Source organism: Anabrus simplex, chromosome 4 (genome assembly GCF_040414725.1).
Source record: "Anabrus simplex isolate iqAnaSimp1 chromosome 4, ASM4041472v1, whole genome shotgun sequence".
NCBI classification, from domain to species: domain Eukaryota; kingdom Metazoa; phylum Arthropoda; class Insecta; order Orthoptera; family Tettigoniidae; genus Anabrus; species Anabrus simplex.
Window position 1 is genome coordinate 299765062 of NC_090268.1, and position 23475 is coordinate 299788536.

A 23475-nucleotide genomic window follows, 5' to 3' on the forward strand; every position below is an offset into this window, starting at 1 on the left:
TTTATCAGACATGTGGTACTGCCTAACAGTCCTACTTTTAAGACCTTCCTTTCTATCACATTTATTTTTAACTACCACAAAAACAGCTTCATGATCACTAATACCATCTATTACTTCAGTTTCCCTATAGAGCTCATCTGGTTTTATCAGCACGACATCCAGGATATTTTTCCCTCTGGTTGGTTCCATCACTTTCTGAATCAGCTGTCCTTCCCATATTAACTTATTTGCCATTTGTTGGTCATGCTTTCTGTCGTTCGCATTTCCTTCCCAATTTACATCTGGCAAATTCAGATCTCCCGCTACAATCACATTTCTTTCCATGTCGTTTCCCACATAGCTGACTATCCTATCAAATAATTCTGAATCCGCGTCAGTGTTACCCTTTCCCGATCTGTACACTCCAAATATATCAAGTTGCCTATTATCTTTAGAAATGAGCCTTACACCTAGAATTTCATGTGTCTCATCTTTAACTTTTTCGTAGCTTACAAATTCTTCTTTCACCAGAATGAACACTCCGCCTCCCACCCTTCCTATCCTATCTCTACGATACACACTCCAGTGCCGTGGGAAAATTTCTGCATCCATTATATCATTTCTCAGCCATGATTCAACACCTATTACAATATCTGGTGAATATATATCTATTAAATTACTTAATTCTATTCCTTTCCTTACAATACTTCTACAGTTCAACACTAACAATTTTATGTCATCCCTACTTGATTTCCAGTTCCCTGTTCCCTTATCACCGCTCCCTAGGCCATCCCGTTTCCCTGAATGTACCTCCCTATTACCCTTCCAAACAAATTTCCTAACTTATACGTACCACTGCGGTTTAAATGAAGGCCGTCTGAGCGCAGATCCCTATCTCCTACCCACCCATTTGGATCTAGAAATTTCACTCCCAGTTTCCCACATACCCACTCCATAGTCTCATTTAAATCCCCAATCACCCTCCAGTCAGTATCCCTTCTACACAGTATTCCACTAATAACAATCTCCGCTTTCTTAAACTTCACCCATGCTGCATTTACCAGATCCCACACATCTCCAACTATGTTGGTACTTATATCAGCTTGCCTTACGTTGTTGGTACCAACGTGAAACACTACCACCTTCTCCTTCCCCTCCTCCCTCTCTTCTACTTTCCTCAACATCTGCCTCAACCTAATTCCTGGATAACACTCTACCCTGGTACCCTTTCCTCCACACACTTTCCCCACGTGTCTAACAATGGAATCTCCCATGACCAGAGCCTCAACCCTACCCACCTCGTTTGATCCCCTCCCCTCCTGATCAGCCCTATCTTTCCTGATAACTGCAGAAGCTATTTCCTCCTCCCTTTTCTCCTTCCCATGACCCTGTTCCACCTGTCTTTTCCTATCATCTACTCTACATTTTCCTTTCCTACCTTTTCCCTTCCTCCTACTCCCATCATAAAGATGGACATTGCAGATACAGGAAGGATACTGGAGAACATCATTAACAACAGAACGTATCTCAATAAGACAGAGTGGAAGAGGCTCGCCAACAGTACCCAGGAAATTGGAGCTGTAAAATTAAAATGATGACGACGATGACTGATTCTATTGTAAACATATAACATGAATTGATTCTTTAGTTATGTTTATATATTCATAGCACCTAGAGTTTATATGTTGAATAAAACCAACTTTTGGTGTAACTAACTAGTGATGTCATTACACCTAGCAACATGTAAAAACATAACTTCTGAAGTAGACACTAACAAAGTAAGTTGAAATCTACATATAAAAACATCAACACTCATCTTCTCAATTAAAACAAGCCTTGAAACGTACTTAAAACCATGAAAAATAGGCATAGCTCCGAGATTCTTTCTGTTTCTCGCTTATTAGAATCAATATGGAGCAATAAATAACATTCTGGTGATTCTTGATTCCACAGAGCCGTCTATTGGACTAAAATAGAAAGATATGCATGGGACAACTTTCACAGTGCCCGCTATTGGGCTAGCATAGAAAAATCAGCTAGACAACTTTCATAGAGCCATCTACCTAAGAATATAGTTAACTGCAACAACCTGAGCGTATTATTATTAGATTAAATTACTATCTAACGCAAATAAAAGCCTTAATGAACTAAATAATATTTTTCTAGTAATCCTGAGATGGAGACCTTTCTTCTGATGTATAATAGGCCTAAATAGTTGTTAGTATTTCAGTTCTCTCACAATATTCTGTTACAAATTCAAATTATATATATTACAGGAATATTTAAAAAAAAAAAAATTACAGGCATTTTGTCTAACATCCAGTTTCTAGTCATTATACGCTTTCATAATTACCTAACATCTGTGCAGGCCAGACAAGGAACATCATGGATGTTCGACTTAATGAGATAGAGAGGAACAGCTTCATCATTTTCTCCTTGAGAGGGATGATCGGCACACTTGAAATAGAACTGGGCAAACATAGGGCCATCATCAGTTCCAACCTATAAGAAGCAAAATATAATTAAAAATATATATCTCAAATTACAATAGAAATTAACAGAAAAACAATTAGGCATCACAGTATGTATGTATGTATGTATGTATGTATGTATGTATGTATGTATGTATGTATGTATGTATGTGTGACAGTTATAGTCTTTGACACTTTTGAGTGACATATCTGTGACCAGGCTATACTAGGAGGGGCACATGTACAAGCTTAGTGAGCGAGATGGAGTGGTTTCTTTTTTGTACTCTTTTTTTTTTTTGTGTAACCTGCTGGAGGAGAATTCAGCCAGGCTTGGCCGCAGCGAGTTCAATGGAAATAATCAATACTTTGCGACCTCCAGAAACATGCAAGAGTCAACACATAGATGTCGAGTAAAGAATTTCAAATCTCCTGCATACTGAGCTTACAAGCTTCATCACCGCCACGAGTAATTTTATTGCATGTGCAATGAAAATTCTACATGTGTTGAAATATTTATGTGAAAAATTAAACAGGGTAATATTCAACCTTCTAAATTCTTTTTGCCAATTATATTAAATGAATCAACGCATGAACAGCATATTCTGGAACAATGAATGTACAGAATTCAGGACGCTAATTGAACAATGTATTTCTGTTCAAGGCACCCAGCACCTAGCTTATTTCAAGCCTCAGGAAGGTCTGTCACTTGCTCTCTTGTTGGCGCTTGATTACACGCTGCATTTCAGACAGCTCGTCTGACCAGCCAGCACAAGAAATGCTGAACAGCTGTTGCTCTACTTCACATTCGCCGGAGAGGTGATACTCCCTTCATCTCACCGTCATTCAATTCAGAACTGGAAGCTATTAACAGATGTCAATAGTGTTAGGAATTTGTGCCACAAAAGTATGTATCAGTCCGTGCTATTTCTGAAGATACACACTAAAGACACACTGGTAATTCTCTCAGAGAATCTCATCTATAAGCGAACGAGTCCAACCCACGATCAGCAACATGAAGATCAACAAGGGACATTTCATCATTACCTGGAAACATCAACCATCACCTTGCAGTACTAAACAGTGCGACTGATGCCAACAGCCTCATAATGCCAGGAATCTAACTCTAAGGTCATCGAGGCCATCATTCCTCGCCGATAATCCGGTCATCCGTGGAAACCAGCAAAGTCAAAGTTAAGTCAACATGTTATTATATGGGAGTAGCCTAATATCTGTTCTTTGTAGAAGTATTTTAGTAGTTAACTTTCTTCTGGAGGGGATTATTTAATTTTGCAGCAGGTCTTTAGCATTATTTGTGATATCTCTACCATGAGTTTTTTCCATTCCTTCTCAACGTTGAACTTGGAATTTTCTTCAGTGCTACACTCCACTACATATGATGATAGCATTTTTTGTGTCATTGATTGTATGTGGTTAACAAGGGCCTATCGTTAAATATGAATCAAGCTAATATTACAGTCATCTGCAGAGATTAAGAGAATATTATTTATCCATTTGATTGCTATGATATCAAGGAACATTTCACATCAATAGTTTTTTCTTCAGAAATATCCTTCTAGTCTATTTTACTGAAAGTGTTTCCTACATTTCTGCATGAATATTAAACTCATTTGATAAGCGAATAGAAGATAATGACTTAAAAGCTTTCCAGCCTGTCGAACACACAAGTTAAATATAATATTACAGGTATATAATATACCTGTTAAAAAGCACATTATTACACAATAAATTATAGAAAATATGGTGTATTTTTATTCCGTGTTTAATAATGTGTCTTTTACAGGTATGTTGTAATGTAATATTATATTTAACTTGTGTAGGTGTAGGGATGTGGCAACCCCATCGCCCAGTGGGAAACCACTGCAATCAGCTATCCGAGTATTGGCGTGAAAACCATAACATTTGCAGGGTATGGAGGAAATGCCTATTCCCAGTCCTGAACAACTAGGATGAAGTAAGGCAGAAAGCCTCCTTCACAATTTCATAAAATCATCCTTCATCTCTCATCTCCACCTTTTAAAATAATATTTAGAATTTTAACTCTAGGATTTATTCTCATCTCAAGGTGACACCTTAGACAGTCGATCATGAAAAGTCTTTTGAAGAAGAATTCCACCCACTGACTGCAATCATATATTGCAGAAAACACAGCATTCAGATCCGGTGGACTGTCATTCGGAACATTATGATGGTTGAAATAATAACATTAAGTTATTTATTAGACCACCTAATCAATACAAAATCGTCTTGGATGTTTTACATAAATTTCTTAGCTAATAGTAGTACATGTTTCGCCTTCCCTGAAGGCATCATCAGCCATAGTCTTAACCTTAAATTAAAAATAAGCGTCTAAATAACATGTAGTAATGAAATGAATTTTAAAATCTTGAAGAGATTTGAAGTAAAATAACATTAAAAATAACAATGATGGTTTGAAAATACAATGTGATGAGATACAATAGTGGAAGTATTAACAAAATTAACATTAGAAGGCTGCTAAAATAAGTACAATGGATAAAACAACAGATTGTTATACAACAAGTAGTAAGATTGCATAAAAGTAAAGTTGATAGTCTGGCGGTTATAATTAGACGATGGCGAAAAATCGTATATAATCAAAGTAAAGAAGAGAGAATAAAAGTCAAAGTTAGTCGAGAGATCCGAAGTTAATCATGATCTTGAAGATAAAAGACGAAAGTCAGATGCATATGGTGAAGTTGTAGAACACGTTGAGGATATGAAGTTGGTGAATAGAAGTTGAAGAACAGTTTCAAATAGGATCACTATGGACCATCTCAAAATTTGAAGTGATGTTCAAATGTTGTAAATTGTGAGTTTGTAGATATTCTAGTTGAAAGCATATAAAAGTGGAATCTGTAAATGGAAGCAAGAAACGTAGAGTTAATTGTGTGAAAAGATATTTGAAAAATATTGAAGTAGAATCGTGTGCACTTACCATTTGACGGTGACAAAGATAGCTTGTAACATTATGAGTTAGAAGTATTTGCAACAGTAGACTTCTTGCTACGTGTGTTATAACTGAAGTTTTGTGCTGGAGGGGGATCTGTTTGCATTGACGTAACTATTGGAGGGGGGGCTGCTATTGGTGGGAGGGAAGGAAGAGAGTGTATTACTGCGCGTGTTGTAACGGTGTAAGGCTATTGGAGGGAGCGATGTTACGGTGGGTGTGGCTATGGGTTTATTGGTTGTATTTGAATTAGAGGTACTAGCGGCGGGGGGAAGGGAGGGGGTATATTAGCTGTAGGGGAGGTGGGAACTCTAATTGATGTGAGGTTGAAGATTTTTAAGAATTTGTTGGTGAGGGAAGTTGATTCTCGTAATAAAATAAGAATCTGTTCATACAAGGGGCTTTTTTTATCAATAGTGTCATTTAGATTCTTATCTTTATTAAAATGTTGGTCGAGGAAAATAAATAAGTTTTCATATTCTGTCATGAGTTTGCTTTTATCGACTCTTTTTAGGATATGGAGGTCTTGTTCTATTGTGGTGAATTTATGCCCGGTGTCCCTCATATGGTTGGCCATTGCGGAGAATTTGTTGTGTCTTTGGGCATTGTAACGCTCGGCGTATCTGGTAGAGAAGCTGCGGCCAGTTTGGCCAACATAAGAAAAATTACATGTAGAGCATTTCAATCTGTATATTCCTGATCCAGAGTAACTATTGTCTGTGATGTTAATAGAGTTGTGATTGAAGAATAAATTACAATTAGGGTTTTTTGTTGTGTAGGCTATTTTTATTTCGTGCTTCATTAATGAATTGGTTATCGGGTAAATGCTATGGTTAGTGAACGTGAATTTAGCGTATTTTGGTTTGACGGGTTTTAATGGAGTTAAATTGGTAGCTAGTTTCAGTTTGGTTTTATTGATGATTTTATCAATCATACTCGTGTTAAATCCATTGAATTTAGCTATTTCCTTGATGAATAGTAATTCTTTCTTTAAATTAATAGAGGACATAGGGATCTTTAATGCTCTATATATTAAACTGTGATAAGTGGCTTTTTTATGTGAGTTGGGATGTAAAGAATCATTTTTTATGGTTGTTGGAGAAAAGGTGGGTTTTCTGTATATTTGGAAGTCGAATTTGTTCAATGCTCGTGTGATTTTGATATCTAAGAAGTTCAAAGAGTTATTGAACTCATCTTCTTTAGTGAATTTAATATTATTATCTAAGTTGTTGAGAAATGATAGTATGTTATTGCTGTTGTTGATTTGTTTATCAATGATAGCTATGGTATCATCAACATAGCGATGCCAAAGACAGAGTCCGTTGATGTTATTAATAATCTTACTATGTTCGAGATTATCTAAGTATATATCGGCTAGTATTCCAGATAACGAGTCTCCCATCGCTAGACCTTCTTGTTTGTAAATTTTCTTATTGAAGGTAAAATAGTTGTTGTCTAAAACGAAATTAAGTAATTTTAACCATTCATCAATTTCGATTTTACTCAATGTGCTATGTTTCAACAGATTGTTTTTTATGATGTTAATAGTATTGTTGATAGGGATATTAGTATACATGTTGGTGATGTCAAAAGAACATAAAACGTGGTTTGGTTGTAGACTGAACTTATTTAGGGAATTACAAAGTTCGATCGAGTTCTTTATGGGGTTGGAGTTGTGAAATTTGAAGTGTTTTTTTAGGAATTTGTGTAGGAATTGAGAGGTTTTATAGGTAGGACTATTGATACTATAAATTATAGGCTGAATGGGGACATAATTTTTATGAATTTTGGGCAGTGATATGACTGTAGGTAATTTTGGGTTCATTACAGTTAATTTCTGATAATCTTGATCATTTAAAATGAAGTTAGAATTTTTAAGAAGGTTCTTTAAGTTACGCTGTATTTTGTTTGTTGGATCTTTGTTAATTAATGTATAGGTATTGTCTGAAAAAATGGTTACAGTTTTATTGATGTAATCTTGTTTGTTCATTATTACTATGGTGTTGCCCTTATCTGCTTTTGTAATTACTACGTTGTTGTTATGGATTTTGGATTTCAGGTTTAGAATTTGTTTCGAGACATTGTAGTTATTATTAGATGTTATCTCATTAATCAAAGTTGGGAGTTTCTTTTTTACTTCATATCGTACGTCATTCTGTTTATCAATTGGGATTTGTTTATCGATATTAGTTTCGGTTTCAGCGATGGTAGTGATGATGTCGGAGACTTTTGAAGAACATCTAGATCATCTAAAGGAAGTTCTCAATCGCCTTCGTAAGGCGGGGCTAACTGTGAAGTTGTCCAAGGTAGCGTTCGTTAAGCCCTCTGTGTCATTCCTAGGGCATATTGTGTTGCCCGATGGTGTCGAAGTCAATCACTCTAGAACGCAGGCCATCCGTGATTTCAAGCCTCCCAAGGGCATCAAAGGTATTGCTAGGTTCATTGGTATGGTGAATTTCTTCAGAAAATTTATTCCAAATTTCGCCAATAGAGCAGCGCCCTTGAACCTTCTTCGTAGGAAAGGCATCAAATTCGAGTGGGGGCCTTCGCAACAAGCCGCTTTTGAAGACCTGAAATTAGCTCTTTGTAATGCCCCTGTCCTTGCTATGCCAAATTTCTCGAAAAAATTCATCGTCCAAACCGACGCGTCGTCGTCGGCGGTAGCTGCAGTTCTCCTTCAAGAGACTGAACTAGGGAGGCGACCCATCGCCTATGCCTCTAGGACTCTATCGGCTCAAGAAGCCAAGTATTCCATCTATGAGCTCGAAGGTTTGGCAGTCTTATTTGCCTTAGAAAAGTTCCGCCTCTATCTGGAACATGTCAAATTTGACCTGGAGACTGATAATCAAGCCTTAAGCTGGGTCTTAGGTAGGCCGCGTCGTACTGGTCGTATAGCCTGGTGGGCCATCCGAATTTCTGCCTTCCAATTTGACGTCAGGCATATCAGAGGTACTGAAAATGTTGTCGCAGACGGACTCAGCCGTATGTTTTCCAATGACGTCGCAACCCATGAATCGGCTGATAGTTCATCACCTCCCGAGTCCATGCTATCTGAGGTTAATGCCATCTTAACAGATGCTCCCATGCTCTTTAGGGATCTTGAGAAATATCAACGTGAAGATCTGACGCTGGCTCCGATCATGGAAACCCTTTCTTCTCGGGAACATGTTGTCCCTTATGTACTGAGGAATGGTGTTTTATGTTGCCCGTCGAGGCATGATCAAAAAATGAAAGTTGTAGTTCCAGCTGTACTTGTGCCAATGATCTTCAAGTACTATCATGAAACCCCACTGGGGGGGGGGGGCATTTAGGCATCTTCAAAACCCGGGAAAAGATCCGTGAAATGTTTATCTGGAAAGGTATGGACGGTGAAATTCGTGAACTAGTAAAGGCTTGTAAATCTTGCTTGCTTAGTAAACCCACCATGTCTACCAAGGTAGGCCTGTTGTCTTCTCATCAAGCATCGCGCCCCATGGAACGTCTCTACATCGATTATGTAGGACCCTTCCCCCAGTCAAAGGGGAATGCCAACAAGTTCATCCTTGTATGTGTAGATGGTTTTACAAGATTTTCTTGGTTATTCACGACTAAGCTGGCTACCGCTCAGTCCACCATTACTTGTTTAAATTCTATCTTTGCTTCTTTTGGTCCGTGTCAATATATTGTGTCTGACAACGCTAAGGCGTTCACATCCAATCTATTTCGTAAATTCTGTTTTGATCTGTCCATATCTCATGTGACTACTTCTGCTTATTATCCCCAACCATCTCTGGCCGAAAGAGTTAATCGTAATCTGAGATCCGCGTTGATTGCCTATCATGAAGATCATTCCAGGTGGGACACGTCCCTGCATTGGTTAGCTTTTGCTTTGAATTCAGCTGTTCATGAATCACATAAATTGACTCCAGCTTCTCTGATGTTCAAGTTTGTTCCCAACACGCCGCTCTCTAACCTCTGGTCTCTGAGTGACATTCTACCCGAGACAATAGATCCAGATAATATTAAAGATCTTTGGAAGAAGGCTAAAGCCAATCTTAAAGTGTCTCATGAAAAGGTTAGGGAAAGATATGATCGTGGACGGAGACCCACCAATTTGAAGGTAGGTGACCAGGTGATGGTCAAAAATTTTGTTCCCGCGGGCAAGCTTGCCCCCAGATTTCATGGGCCGTGCATAATCCTTGATTTTCTTACGCCGGTTACGTTGTTATTAAGCAATCAAGCCACCGAGAGGATATTTAGGGCTCACCTATCACAGGTGAAACCTGTGTAACTTCCGCGCTAACGTAGCTGCATTAATAATTGTTTTAACATTTTGAAGGTATTACATGTAATAAATATCATTTTTGGTCCGTATTGATGATATTTGATTGAAATAATAACATTAAGTTATTTATTAGACCACCTAATCAATACAAAATCGTCTTGGATGATTTACATAAATTTGTTAGCTAATAGTGGTACATGTTTCGCCTTCCCTGAAGGCATCATCAGCCATAGTCTTAACCTTAAATTAAAAATAAGCGTTTAAATAACATGATGGCGAAAAATCTTATATAATCAAAGTAAAGAAGAGAGAATAAAAGTCAAAGTTAGTCGAGAGATCCGAAGTTAATCATGATCTTGAAGATAAAAGACGAAAGTCAGATGCATATGGTGAAGTTGTAGAACACGTTGAGGATATGAAGTTGGTGAATAGAAGTTGAAGAACAGTTTCAAATAGGATCACTATGGACCATCTCAAAATTTGAAGTGATGTTCAAATGTTGCAAATTGTGAGCTTGCAGATATTCAAGTTGAAAAAGCATATAAAAGTGGAATCTGTAAATGGAAGCAAGAAACGTAGAGTTAATTGTGTGAAAAGATATTTGAAAAATATTGAAGTAGAATCGTATGCACTTACCATTTGACGGTGACAAAGATAGCTTGCAATATTATGAGTTAGAAGTATTTGCAACAGTAGACTTCTTGCTACGTGTGTTATAACTGAAGTTTTGTGCTGGAGGGGGATCTGTATGCGTTGACGTAACTATTGGAGGGGGGCTGCTATTGGTGGGAGGGAAGGAAGAGAGTGTATTACTGCGCGTGTTGTAACGGTGTAAGGCTATTGGAGGGAGCGATGTTACGGTGGGTGTGGCTATGGGTTTATTGGTTGTATTTGAATTAGAGGTACTAGCGGCGGGGGAAGGGAGGGGGGTATATTAGCTGTAGGGGAGGTGGGAACTCTAATTGATGTGAGGTTGAAGATTTTTAAGAATTTGTTGGTGAGGGAAGTTGATTCTCGTAATAAAATAAGAATCTGTTCATACAAGGGGCTTTTTTTTATCAATAGTGTCATTTAGATTTTTATCTTTATTAAAATGTTGGTCGAGGAAATTAAATAAGTTTTCATATTCTGTCATGAGTTTGCTTTTATCGACTCTTTTTAGGATATGGAGGTCTTGTTCTATTGTGGTGAATTTATGCCCGGTGTCCCTCATATGGTTGGCCATTGCGGAGAATTTGTTGTGTCTTTGGGCATTGTAATGCTCGGCGTATCTGGCTGCAGCTTCTCTACCAGATACGCCGAGCATTACAATGCCCAAAGACACAACAAATTCTCCGCAATGGCCAACCATATGAGGGACACCGGGCATAAATTCACCACAATAGAACAAGACCTCCATATCCTAAAAAGAGTCGATAAAAGCAAACTCATGACAGAATATGAAAACTTATTTATTTTCCTCGACCAACATTTTAATAAAGATAAAAATCTAAATGACACTATTGATAAAAAAAGCCCCTTGTATGAACAGATTCTTATTTTATTACGAGAATCAACTTCCCTCACCAACAAATTCTTAAAAATCTTCAACCTCACATCAATTAGAGTTCCCACCTCCCCTACAGCTAATATACCCCCCTCCCTTCCCCCCCGCCGCTAGTACCTCTAATTCAAATACAACCAATAAACCCATAGCCACACCCACCGTAACATCGCTCCCTCCAATAGCCTTACACCGTTACAACACGCGCAGTAATACACTCTCTTCCTTCCCTCCCACCAATAGCAGCCCCCCTCCAATAGTTACGTCAACGCATACAGATCCCCCTCCAGCACAAAACTTCAGTTATAACACACGTAGCAAGAAGTCTACTGTTGCAAATACTTCTAACTCATAATATTGCAAGCTATCTTTGTCACCGTCAAATGGTAAGTGCATACGATTCTACTTCAATATTTTTCAAATATCTTTTCACACAATTAACTCTACGTTTCTTGCTTCCATTTACAGATTCCACTTTTATATGCTTTTTCAACTTGAATATCTGCAAGCTCACAATTTGCAACATTTGAACATCACTTCAAATTTTGAGATGGTCCATAGTGATCCTATTTGAAACTGTTCTTCAACTTCTATTCACCAACTTCATATCCTCAACGTGTTCTACAACTTCACCATATGCATCTGACTTTCGTCTTTTATCTTCAAGATCATGATTAACTTCGGATCTCTCGACTAACTTTGACTTTTATTCTCTCTTCTTTACTTTGATTATATAAGATTTTTCGCCATCATGTTATTTAGACGCTTATTTTTAATTTAAGGTTAAGACTATGGCTGATGATGCCTTCAGGGAAGGCGAAACATGTACCACTATTAGCTAACAAATTTATGTAAATCATCCAAGACGATTTTGTATTGATTAGGTGGTCTAATAAATAACTTAATGTTATTATTTCAATTTTGAAGGTATTCGGAAGGTTATATATTTTTGGGGTGTTTCATTGTGAGGCCTTCTGCCCTTCGAAGCAAGTTCTTTGTAGTTAAGCATTTATTGTAAAACCTTCCCCGACTAGTTAAACTGCCATCCTGTCCTTACCATGGCCATTACCACGCTCCCGTCTCCTGCTCAACAACACACAGTGGCTATTTAAATGAAATAAATATCTCCACGCCACTGGCCCCTCAACCTCACCACAAGCTTGTACCCTAAAATAATTATGGTCCAACAAATTCTGCCGCCGAGATCTTAATGTTTCAGTGCCCCCGCAGCAGCGCGGCGCCGTACCGCCACTGAGATGGGGTATGGGCCCGCCCCTCTTCTGTGAGGCCAACTAGTGTACAGCGAACCGGAGCCATACTCCCGGCCAAGGCTGATGTGCGGCGCACAACTTGCAACTTGCCCGCGACCTGTATGTTCGCCGCGGGCGCGGCGTGCTTCAACTCCACGGCTCCTCTCATAGTGTGGGCGAGCGGTATCTCAGGGTACTCGAGGGGTACGAGCGGCCTCCTCTGGACACAAGCAGCGGTGGCTGGTCTGGCCGTCAAGCTTAATCAACATTGAATGTACTTAATAGGCCACATGGACATTTAATATCAACAATTACTACATTTTTGAATTCAACTGCAATATTTGTTGGACTTAGAAAATTTCTCTTCACCTTCAAGTATTAAAAGTTTTTCCTTCTGAATTCAACTTCTACAAGCATAAAGACATTACATCAGAAGTAACTACAAAGAATTTTGAAACTGGAGCCAATCATTTTAAGAAAACTTGTTTGTAAATCCTTCTGCAATTAATTTCTATTTCAACAGCATAACTTGGACCTTGTTTTAAAACAAAAGTTTATGTTCTTCCGTGTTACCCCTTGGAGGGACTTTTGGGGGGGGAGGTCTGTACCGGGCGGTACACCTCCGCGCCGCCAATTGAAACTCCTCTACTGGAGAAAGCCTGAACTTTAACTACCAGTGTTAATTCTCAAGTTTTTCAGAAGATGTCACTACTTGTAAATTTCGAAGTGTTCTGAACTGTGTCGCTTTTGATGTATTTTTGTTTTGCCTGTAGTAAGAAGTGTGAACATTCTCTTCTAGATGATACTACTGAAGGACTACAATTGTGCACCCTAGTGCAAAGTGAGGGAACCCGTTTTTGAAGAAATTTAGTATTTATAAGTTTGTTCCTTATTAAATTTCTTTCAGCTTGTGTTTAAGTTGGCAATGTTAACCCTTTCATTCTGCCTGTTTTGAAACTGGCCAATCATAAATTTCTGCAATTAATTTTCCACCAATCCTGGTTTTCTTCTTCAATTCTGACATGTAATCTTTTGGTCGTCCAATAAAAGGCTTGTGGGCGGGTGTTCTCATTCATGAAAGGTCCCGAATGTTCCACGAGGGTATATAAACTGCTGATTTTCAGGTCCCCGCGCCACTTCAGTAACACCTATCATTGTGTAAATTATGTAGCAGGGGGCGGGAAGCGCCTCTTTCTTCGGGCAGCAGTTCAACCTCCAGGTAATGGCCGTCTTATAACTTATTTTCTTGCCAGCTCAGCAGTTTAACCCTCGGGGCGGGTTCGAAACCTTCTACCATGTAACTTTCCTCTAAAATGTAAAAGACTCTTGATTTAAATTCTGCCTCTGTAACTACAAATTGGGACAGAGAGTGCCTAACCCTCTCGAGCTCCCTTTCATATTGTTTTTGAGGTGACTACGTTTTCTCAACCATTTTTCTTCGTTTCGTAATGTAATAGTTTTCCTATCGTGTCGCCTCTTTAGTATGGGATTAGCCCTTGCATATGCGGCCTAGTGCCCAGTAGGTTTTAATAAAGTGTATTAGGAGTGCAGTTTCGCCTCCTCTCAAGTTGGTATTTTGGAGGCCATGTAATTGACCTGTTTCTTTACTTAATAGGCCTCAGTAGGTTGGGTATTTTTACCCCTGTTTTCATGTGTTAGGAGGTCAGCTTGAAGGTCAAGTCTGGTGTGGCCTTTGATAGGCTGGAACTTTGAGAGCGAGTTGCTCTTCCCAAAAAAAAATTTGTTTCTGTGTGCCTTGAGGAGGCTTTTACTATGTAATTGGGAGCAAGTGCTCTTGAGCATGATTGGGGTCTTCTACCCCTCGGTTGAATCTGGTATATGGGTAAAGTTGGGCTTATAGCTCAAGAATTGTGTGTCTGGCTCTCGGAGCCCAAATCCTGTAACTACTGTAATTGTACATTCTCGATTTGTTGCTAGGCTACTAAATACCTGTTATATTTGCTATTTCTTGATCTTGAAAAGAAAATATAACCTTGTTAAATTTTAAATTAACTCTAATTTCGTAGATTGAGACCTATTCATCCCAGAACCTTCTTTCACCTCTAACTACCACGGATAACTCCGTAACACTAATGATATGGTTATAATTGGGGGAGATCTGAACTTGCCAGAAGTTGAATGGAATGGAGCTGCAAGTGAAGCCCATGAACAGAAACTGGCAAATAAGTTAAATTGGGAGGGAGGGAGGGAGGGAGGGAGGGAGGGAGGGAGGGAGGGAGGATATACACAAGTAGTACATGAACCGACTCGTCTCAATAACTTACTAGATGTATTCTCGGTTAAACCATGGGAAATTGTTGATAAAACTGGGGTAATTGAAGGAATAGGTGACCATAAGGCAGTAATGATGGATGTAGGACTGGAACCAAAAAGGCTTAACAAGAGGGTCACACAAGACAAGAAATTGTACAGAAAAACTAAAGTTGATGAATTTTGGACTTACCTTAAATCACAATTCAGTTGTTGGATAAGTGAAGGGAGTAATGTGGATACACTTTGGGCTAAATTTAAAGGAATCATTTGGGGAGGAGAGAAGAGATAAGAAGGGTAAAATGACCTCCGACCCTGTTTATTATACAAAGGAAATAAGAAAATTAAAAAGAAAATGTAGAATAGTAAACAGGAAAATCTAAGAGGGTAGGGAGAGTAGAGAAACTAGAAAACAGGTAATGAGGGAACTGAATAGAGTGAAAAAGGAAGCAAAAGAGAATTATATGAATGGCATACTTCACGGGAAATGGAAAAAGGTGTATTCATATACCAGGAATCAAAAAGGAAAAGGAATACAAATACCTACAATGGTGGGAGAAGGGGTTTGAACGCTATATAACAGATACTGAGAAAGCAAACCTATTTAGTACGGAATTCAGAGATTCAGTAGAAAACTGTCAGGAGTTGGAAACCGAAACAGAATAGAGAGAGGGAGAGACACATAGGGAAACTAGAAGCTTCTCATTCACAATGAAGATATTTTCCGAGAAATCCAACTGCTTCAGCAGGGAAAAGCAGCAGGAAGTGATCAAATTACTGGGGAGGTATTAAAGACAATGGGGTGGTACATACCTTATTTAAAATTTCTCTTTGACTATGTCATAAATTATAGCATAATACCACAGAAATGGAAGGAATCTATAATAATAAGAATTTATAAAGGAAAGAGTGATGAAAGGAAACTGGAGAACTACAGACCAATCAGCCTGACCGGTATAGTTTGTAAAATACTGGAGAGTTTAATAGCAAAGTACATCAAGAGGGATATGTGATGATAAAAATTGGTTCATGAGGAGCCAGTATGGATTAGAAAGAAATTTTCTTGCGAGGCACAACTGGTGGGATTTCAGCAGGACATACCATATCAGTTGGATTCAGGAGGCCAGTTAGATTGCATAGCCATAGATCTTTCCAAAGACTTTGATAGAGTGAAACATGGAATATTATTAAAGAAGTTGTAGGGCATAGGATTGGACGTAAGGGATAAAAACATTTCTAAATTCAAGGGTTCAGAAAGTCGAAGTAGGAAATAATGTATCACAGGAAGAGAAAGTTTGGAAGGGAATTGCACAGGGTAGTATAATCGGTCCATTACTTTTCTTAATATACGCAAATGATTTAGGGAATAATATAACATCAAAAATAAGATTGTATGCAGACGGCATAATTGTTTATAGGGAAATAAATAACATTGAGGATTGTTCAGAATTACAAAGGGACCTTGAGAGTATCCAACAATGGGTTAAAGAAAGTTAATCGAGGCAAATCAGCTGTTACAACATTTACAAACAGGAGCTTTAAAACTGAATTTGAATATACTTTGGATGAGGTAGTTATCCCAAAAGATGGCAAATGCAAATACTTAGGTATGAGATTTGAAAGTAATTTGCACTGGAAGGGTCATGTGGATGATATTGTTGGGAAAGCATACAGATCGTTACATGTCATAATAAGGCTACTTAAATGATGCAACAAAGAATTTTAAAAAAAAAGTTACTTAAGTATGGTTCGTCCATTATTGGAATATGCAAACAGTGTTTGGGATCCTCACCAAGAATATCTAATAAAAGAAATAGATAGTGTGCAGAGGAAAGCAGCGAGATTTGTAACAGGGGATTTCAGGAGAAAAAGTAGTGTATCAGAAATGTTAAAGGAACTTGGGTGGGAAACTTTAAGTAAGAGAAGGGAGAAAACTAAACTTATACGATTATATAGAGCCTATACAGGAGAAGAAGCATGGGGAGATATCCGTGAGAGGCTTCAGTTGAAAAATAATTATATCGGCAGGACTGACCACAAGTATAAAATTAGAAGGAATTTTAGCAGAAGCGATTGGGGTAAATTTTCATTCATTGGGAAGGGCGTGAAGAAGTGGAACAGTTTACCAGGGGTAGTGTTTGATCCTTTTCCAAAATCTGTACAGATATTCAAGAAGAGAATAAATAGCAACAGAGAAAATAAATGAAATGTTAGAGGGCATTCGACCAGTGCAGGATATTGTAAATAAAAAATGTGTGTGAATAAATTAATTTCACCCCTGGTCTAAGGTGTTTGGACAGCCGAAGTAGGGGACTGACTGTAGGGGTGAAGTACAGTGGGGATTTTGAGGGCCCTGAGACAGCTACGGTAGCTGTGAAGGCCCTTCAGGAACTGTGAAAAGTGGTAGCAAAAGGGGCTCCGGTTAAGACGCAGCAGGTCGTTATGCTACTTAGGTTCCAAAATGGGTAAAAAATAAATAAGTAAATAAATGCAATGTGAATTTTAATCTTATACCAGTTTTATAGTATTATCTGAAGTAATTCCGCATACTGTATATGAGTTGACTATGTAAGTACAGGAGATATTATACGTAGAATTTTGTAAACAATATAAATTTATTAAGGATGAGCTGTGTGTTTAATAGAAAAAATTGTTAGTGTAAAATGTATAATATTGTATTCTAGGAAAATTTTCTTCTTCCCTTGTTAATTTAAAATTTAGTGCTTGACAATAATGTATTTTAGAGTACCATTTGCCACCGAGATACATACCTCATTTGAAAATAAATAGATTTTGATTTGATTTGAAAATCCAGAGATCCTCGCGGACATTCAACAAACTTTTAAATTGTGATGACCCACTAGAAAAGTTGGAAGTAAATACTGACACACCCATTTTAACCACCCCAGATCTAATAGATTCTCCAACTATCAACGAGGTAGAATTCGCAATTAAGGAACTAAAAAATTATACGGGGCATGTGGTAAAGATCTAGTCTTTGCAGATATCTGGAAAAACGAAGGGAAACCAGATATCATAAATCTACATCAGCATCTAGTCAAAATGTGGAACACAGAGAAAATCCCAGAATAATGGACCTCAGGAGTAATCCGTCCATTATTCAAGAAAAGAGGGAAAACTAATCCAGACAATTACAGCCCACGCCCCCCTGACACACAGATACACGCGACCGCAACCTCTCCTACTTTCCCTTCCCCTACATAATACGCCCCGCCTCACAGCTGAACCAGCCAGCTGTCGTTTGACATTCAGCATTTGTTCCTCACTCTCTCTACACGCTGCTACATTCAACCTGAGGCGAGTTTCATATCCTCAATTCTTTTCTATAGTACCGCGTTTCATTCTCAATAACTCGTACTCAATTTACAATTTCCTTTTTAGGTCCGTGCTGGTTCGCGATTAATACTAATTACTGCCCATTTCTACCTGGCATATAAAATAATATTCAAGATCTCAACCACAGTTTCAGCCTCAGCCATACAGTTATTTACCTTGAAAACACTACGAAGCAAGGTTCAAATACTAAAATAAGATTAAACATATCAGCAATCTGCTACTCCTTACATCACTCAAATATAGACTAATTTGTCAATATTTTTTAAGAAAGAAGAACCGGTATATAATAGCAAACAGTATAAGTCGCATATCATGAGGAACCAAAAAACTGTGCTTTAAAATGGCAGACGTTTTGTAAAATCATTTATCAATTTTATATGAACTTACAGTACATCAACTACACCAAATTATAGACTTTTTTCAATCACCTAAAAACTATTTTAGACAAACCAAATAATACTGTATTTTTTAAAAAGACATGTTACTTGTATAATACAATGGGTCAATGTTATCTAGCCATTTTTAATGCTTTCATGTAGAATAGGACTTGCTGTTAAAAGTATGCCAAGCATACATTCTGTACTGATTCTATAGCATATTTTTACTTTTTTGAATATTCTTTGATATTAAACTTTCAATGACTGATGATGGCATAATGGATTGCCGAAACCGGTCTCAAAGATGTATTTTACAATAAGTTAAATAAATATGTGATGTTCTAAACAGACCATTATGATAATGTATTGAACAGGTGGAACCTTTAGCTTTACCAAGCATTCTAAATTCAGATTATCAGCTAACAAGTTCCTGTAGTCTTCATCACTCAAAGTGTATGGTATAATGGCCAATAGCCCTAGGGCATGCAAGAAGTACGCTCCCCAGACCATGACACCACCACCACTGGCCTATTGGACACCCACAAGACAGGCAAGGGATGCCATCTCAAGCTGTTTACACCAGATACGGACTCAGCTGTCAGTACAGTGCAACAGGAAATTGAACTCATCACTCCAGATAACCCTCTTCCTTGTGACCAAGGTCCACTGACATCTTTCTTGGGCCCACACCAGGCGTTGTTTGTGATGATTTTCTGAGGTCAACAAGGGCACCTTTATTGGTCTAAAACTTCCAGCCCCAAGTCAACACCAGGTATGTCACATGGTCATTGTGGAAACTAGATGTACCTGTCCGCTGCTGTACTGGATGGACAAATGTCCCACTGTCAAGCATCATTGCTGCGGTATCAGACGTGACATACAACATTCACCTTTCTGTTCAATCACTTGTGGCTTGTCACAATTTGATCTTATGCTTGATGTCTGTCCATGATTCCTCCACTCTTAGTATCCCCTCAACAGTCTGGTACAGGAACAGCCAACAAAAGCTGTAACTGTCGAGATACTGGTACCGAACCTCTGGACCCAATTCTCTATTTGTGGTCAATGTCATTTAATGATATAGATGTTGATTCCCATAGGGAATCTGAAATATTTGTTCCGAATGAGTAAATTTATAATACCAACATAAATGGTCCGTTATTGGTTGGTTGTTGGTATTATAAATTTACTCATTCGGAACAAATATTTTAGATTCCCTATGAGAATCAACATCTATATCATCTGATGGCCAGGCAGGCATCAATTTTTGGTAGTGGGATAGAGTGTCTCATAGTGTATTGGCACTGCCGGTGGCTACAATTAGCCTACGCAGTGGCCTCCATGGTATGCACTAGCCAGCGTCTTGATAGGTGTGCTAGGTGCCAACTGATGAGCCCAGCCTAGCACACGGGGGCGAAACGCTGGCAACCAGGAATGAGTTAGCTGGAAAATTTATAATGTCCAATAATGGACCATTTATGTTGGTATTATAAATTTACTCATTCAGAACAAATATTTCAGATTCCCTATGGGAATCAACATCTATATCATCTGATGGCCAGGTAGGCCTCAATTTTTGGTAGTGGGACAGAGCATCTCATAGTGCATTGGCACTGCCGGTGGCTACAATTAGCCTACGCAGTGGCCTCCACGGTATGCACTAGCCAGCATGTTGATAGGTGTGCTAGGTGCCAACTGATGAGTTCAGCCTAGCACACGAGGGAAAAATGCTGGCAACCAGGAATGAGTTAGCTGGAAAATTTATAATGTCCAATAACGGACCATTTATAAAGTCATTTAAGTCGCCATGTTTACCCCATCACTGTCGAATGTTATTGTCTGATGTGCAGAGGAGAGTTCAGCACAATAAGTGTAAGGTGTATGTGGTATTGCATCGTTGGCCACAAACTGTCATGCCTAAGGACTTCCTAATAAAGTTATTGTTCAGTGTATATATACTCAATGACAAAAAAAGTTAAGCAGCTAGAAGAAAAGGTCCAATGTCAACATAATTTCATACACGGCATACCATTGGAGGTTAGCCTCCGTGACTTAGGCGGCAGCGCGCCAACTTCTCACCGCTGGGTTCAATGGTTCAAATCCTGGTCATTCCATGTAAGATTTGTGCTGGACAAAGCGGAGGCGGGACAGGTTTTTCTCCGGGTACTCCGGTTTCCCCTGTCATCTTTCATTCTAGCAACACTCTCCAATATCATTTCATTTCATCCGTCATTCATTAATCATTGCCCCAGAGGAGTGCGACAGACTTCAGCAGCCGGCACAATTCCTATCCTCGCTGCTAGATGGGGGCTTCATTAATTTCATTCCTGACCTGGTCGGATGACTGGAAACAGGCTGTAGATTTTCATACCATTGGCGGAGGGTATGTAAATTATTAGAGTTGAAATGATCTGTGACAGCTAGAATGGCCACCAGAGTGCATTAGTGTTGTCACCATGTAACAAGTGTTATTTGGTCACATAGTTTATATAAGGGCTGGCAACTTTAAGTCACCTCTGGTAGTGATTCAGGCAACAATGATGGTTCAATGTTACCTCCCATGAGACAGTATCCTGGTACCACCTTTCAACAGGACAGCGCTTCTCCATACACACAGCACGTGCCTCTATGAACCGCCTGCATAATGTTGAGGTACTCCCTTGGCCACCACAATTTCCAGATCTGCCCCTGCTAGAACATGTGTGGAACCATCTCAGATGTCAACTTAACCCCAGTGCCAATCTCCACGATATCGAGGGCTAGTTACAACAGTAGTGGGTCAACTTGCCTCAGGAGAGGATACAACACCTGTGATACCCTTCCTAACCAAATCAGCATCAGGTGGTTAGTGAGCACTGTGAAGGGCCATAGAGAATGATGTGTGCTGGCATGAGACAACATTACCAGCGCTAGCAGATTTTGAAAGGGGGGCTCACTGTAGGTCCATAAGGCCGGCTGATCTACTTGTGCAAAATCTAGGTATGTGGGGCATTAGATATGACAGTGGCCCAATGATGTACTGAATGGGAATGTGAGGAAAACCACATACGTTCGTCAATGTTCTGGTCAAACAAGTCTGACCACACCAAGGGAGGATCATCATATTGTGCACCAAGCACATCGTAACCCCTTTGCATCTGCGCCTGCGATCCAGACCCACTACAACACTCCTTATCATCCTACACAATTGGTCGGAGGCTAGCAGTTGCCAGACTACTGAATCACCATCCCATGCATATAAGCATGGACTATTGACGAGTGGCTTCGCATCATTTTCAGCAATGAATCTCTGATCTGCACTACCTCAGATGACCATCTTCTGCAAATGTGGTAGCGCCAAGGGGAGGAGGTGTATTCTGCCAATGTTTTGGAGAGACATACCGGTATTACTCCTGGTGTCATGGTGTGGGGAGCCATCGGGTATGACTTTAAGTCACCTCTGGTAGTGATTCAGGCAACAATGATGGTTCAATGTTACCTCCCATGAGACAGTATCCTAGTACCACCTTTCAACAGGACAGCGCTTCTCCATACACACAGCACGTGCCTCTATGAACCGCCTGCATAATGTTGAGGTACTCCCTTGGCCACCACGATTCCCAGATCTGCCCCTGCTAGAACATGTGTGGAACCATCTCAGATGTCAACTTAACCCCAGTGCCAATCTCCACGATATCGAGGGCTAGTTACAACAGTAGTGGGTTAACTTGCCTCAGGAGAGGATACAACACCTGTGATACCCTTCCTAACCAAATCATTGCATGCATCCTGACCCAATGGGGTGCAACATCCTACTGACAAGAGACAAGCAGTGTGCTCATACTGCAACTTCATTGTACATTTCACTTGATTTTGTAATCACTGAAATAAAATCACAATCTCTCAGCACGTGAAGATTCACTTCATTTCCTCCTCTCTTTCTAGGTGCTTGTCAGTGAGTGTATTTTATCTGTCAAGATGAATTCTTAATCAAATTCAAACAAATTATTTGTTACTTAGCACCTCAAAGACAAACGATTAGATCATTTATATGAACATAATGTCAGCCAACTCATTCCAGACAAAATCCTAAAATTATCAACCCTTTTACTTACACAATTCACATCTTCACACACTCCTGTTATCTGGTTGGGCTCCAGCACATCAGTCCAATTCCTAGGATCCCTATCTACAGTAAAGGCACCACTTCTACAAGAAGCACACCGTACTCTCAATTTTCCTCCTTGCATACGCTTGCACGGTGATGCACAGTACACATAAAAGTGTGCCTTCTTCTTTTCACTAACTGTAAACAGAATCCAACCATAAAAAGAAAGCGATCACCAAAAAATAAACTCATGACCATTCAAAATCATTCAACTGATCATAAGGAGTGAAATGTGTAGAGAAATCTAATCAAAGGGGGTTAATACATTGAATTATTATTTTTTCTAAACATGACTGGATTGATTCTGCTATAAAATGAGAGCAAGTGTGTACATTTTATTTTTTTATTGTTCCTTCAACTGTTGTAGATTTTGCTAAATGCCAAAATGCTGAAATTTTCTGTAAAAAATGAGTTCTTTAATATAAAAGTAAATCCAGCAAGAAAGGTCTCGTGCATTTAAGCAACCAACTACCCCATAATTTTACCCTGCAATTATGAATACTGAAGGAAAAATGTCTAATTACACAACTGGTGAATGTGCGTTCATCTTACATGATTAAAAATATCATATTTTATTTTCTTCTCGAATGCTTTTTGAATTCATATAAGGCATAATAAAATGTTTGTTATTAGTCTGAATTATTTCCCCCTTTATTAAAATTACATTAAGTGTAGCGACTCTGCCAGCCTCACAGCTAGGAGTAGCAAGCCTGCCTCTTACCTGGAAGCTCCGAGTTTGATTCATAGCCAGGTCAGAGATTTTAACCTGGATATTAAGGCTGATTCAAGATCCACTCAGTCTACATGAGAAAAACTGAGGAGCTATCTAA

At 39.0% G+C, this 23475-nt stretch overlaps 1 protein-coding gene across 1 annotated transcript in view; it reads right to left on the minus strand.

Annotated features, from left to right (window-relative positions):
• The window catches only part of park (parkin), a 100809-nt gene that overhangs the window by 57859 nt on the left and 19475 nt on the right, over positions 1-23475 (minus strand). Inside the window, exons 3-4 of the mRNA XM_067146482.2 lie at positions 22593-22783; positions 2333-2481 (exon numbers count right to left, since the gene is read on the minus strand). Of these exons, the coding sequence (XP_067002583.2) occupies positions 2333-2481; positions 22593-22783 (340 nt within the window). The remainder of the gene's footprint in view (positions 1-2332; positions 2482-22592; positions 22784-23475) is intronic.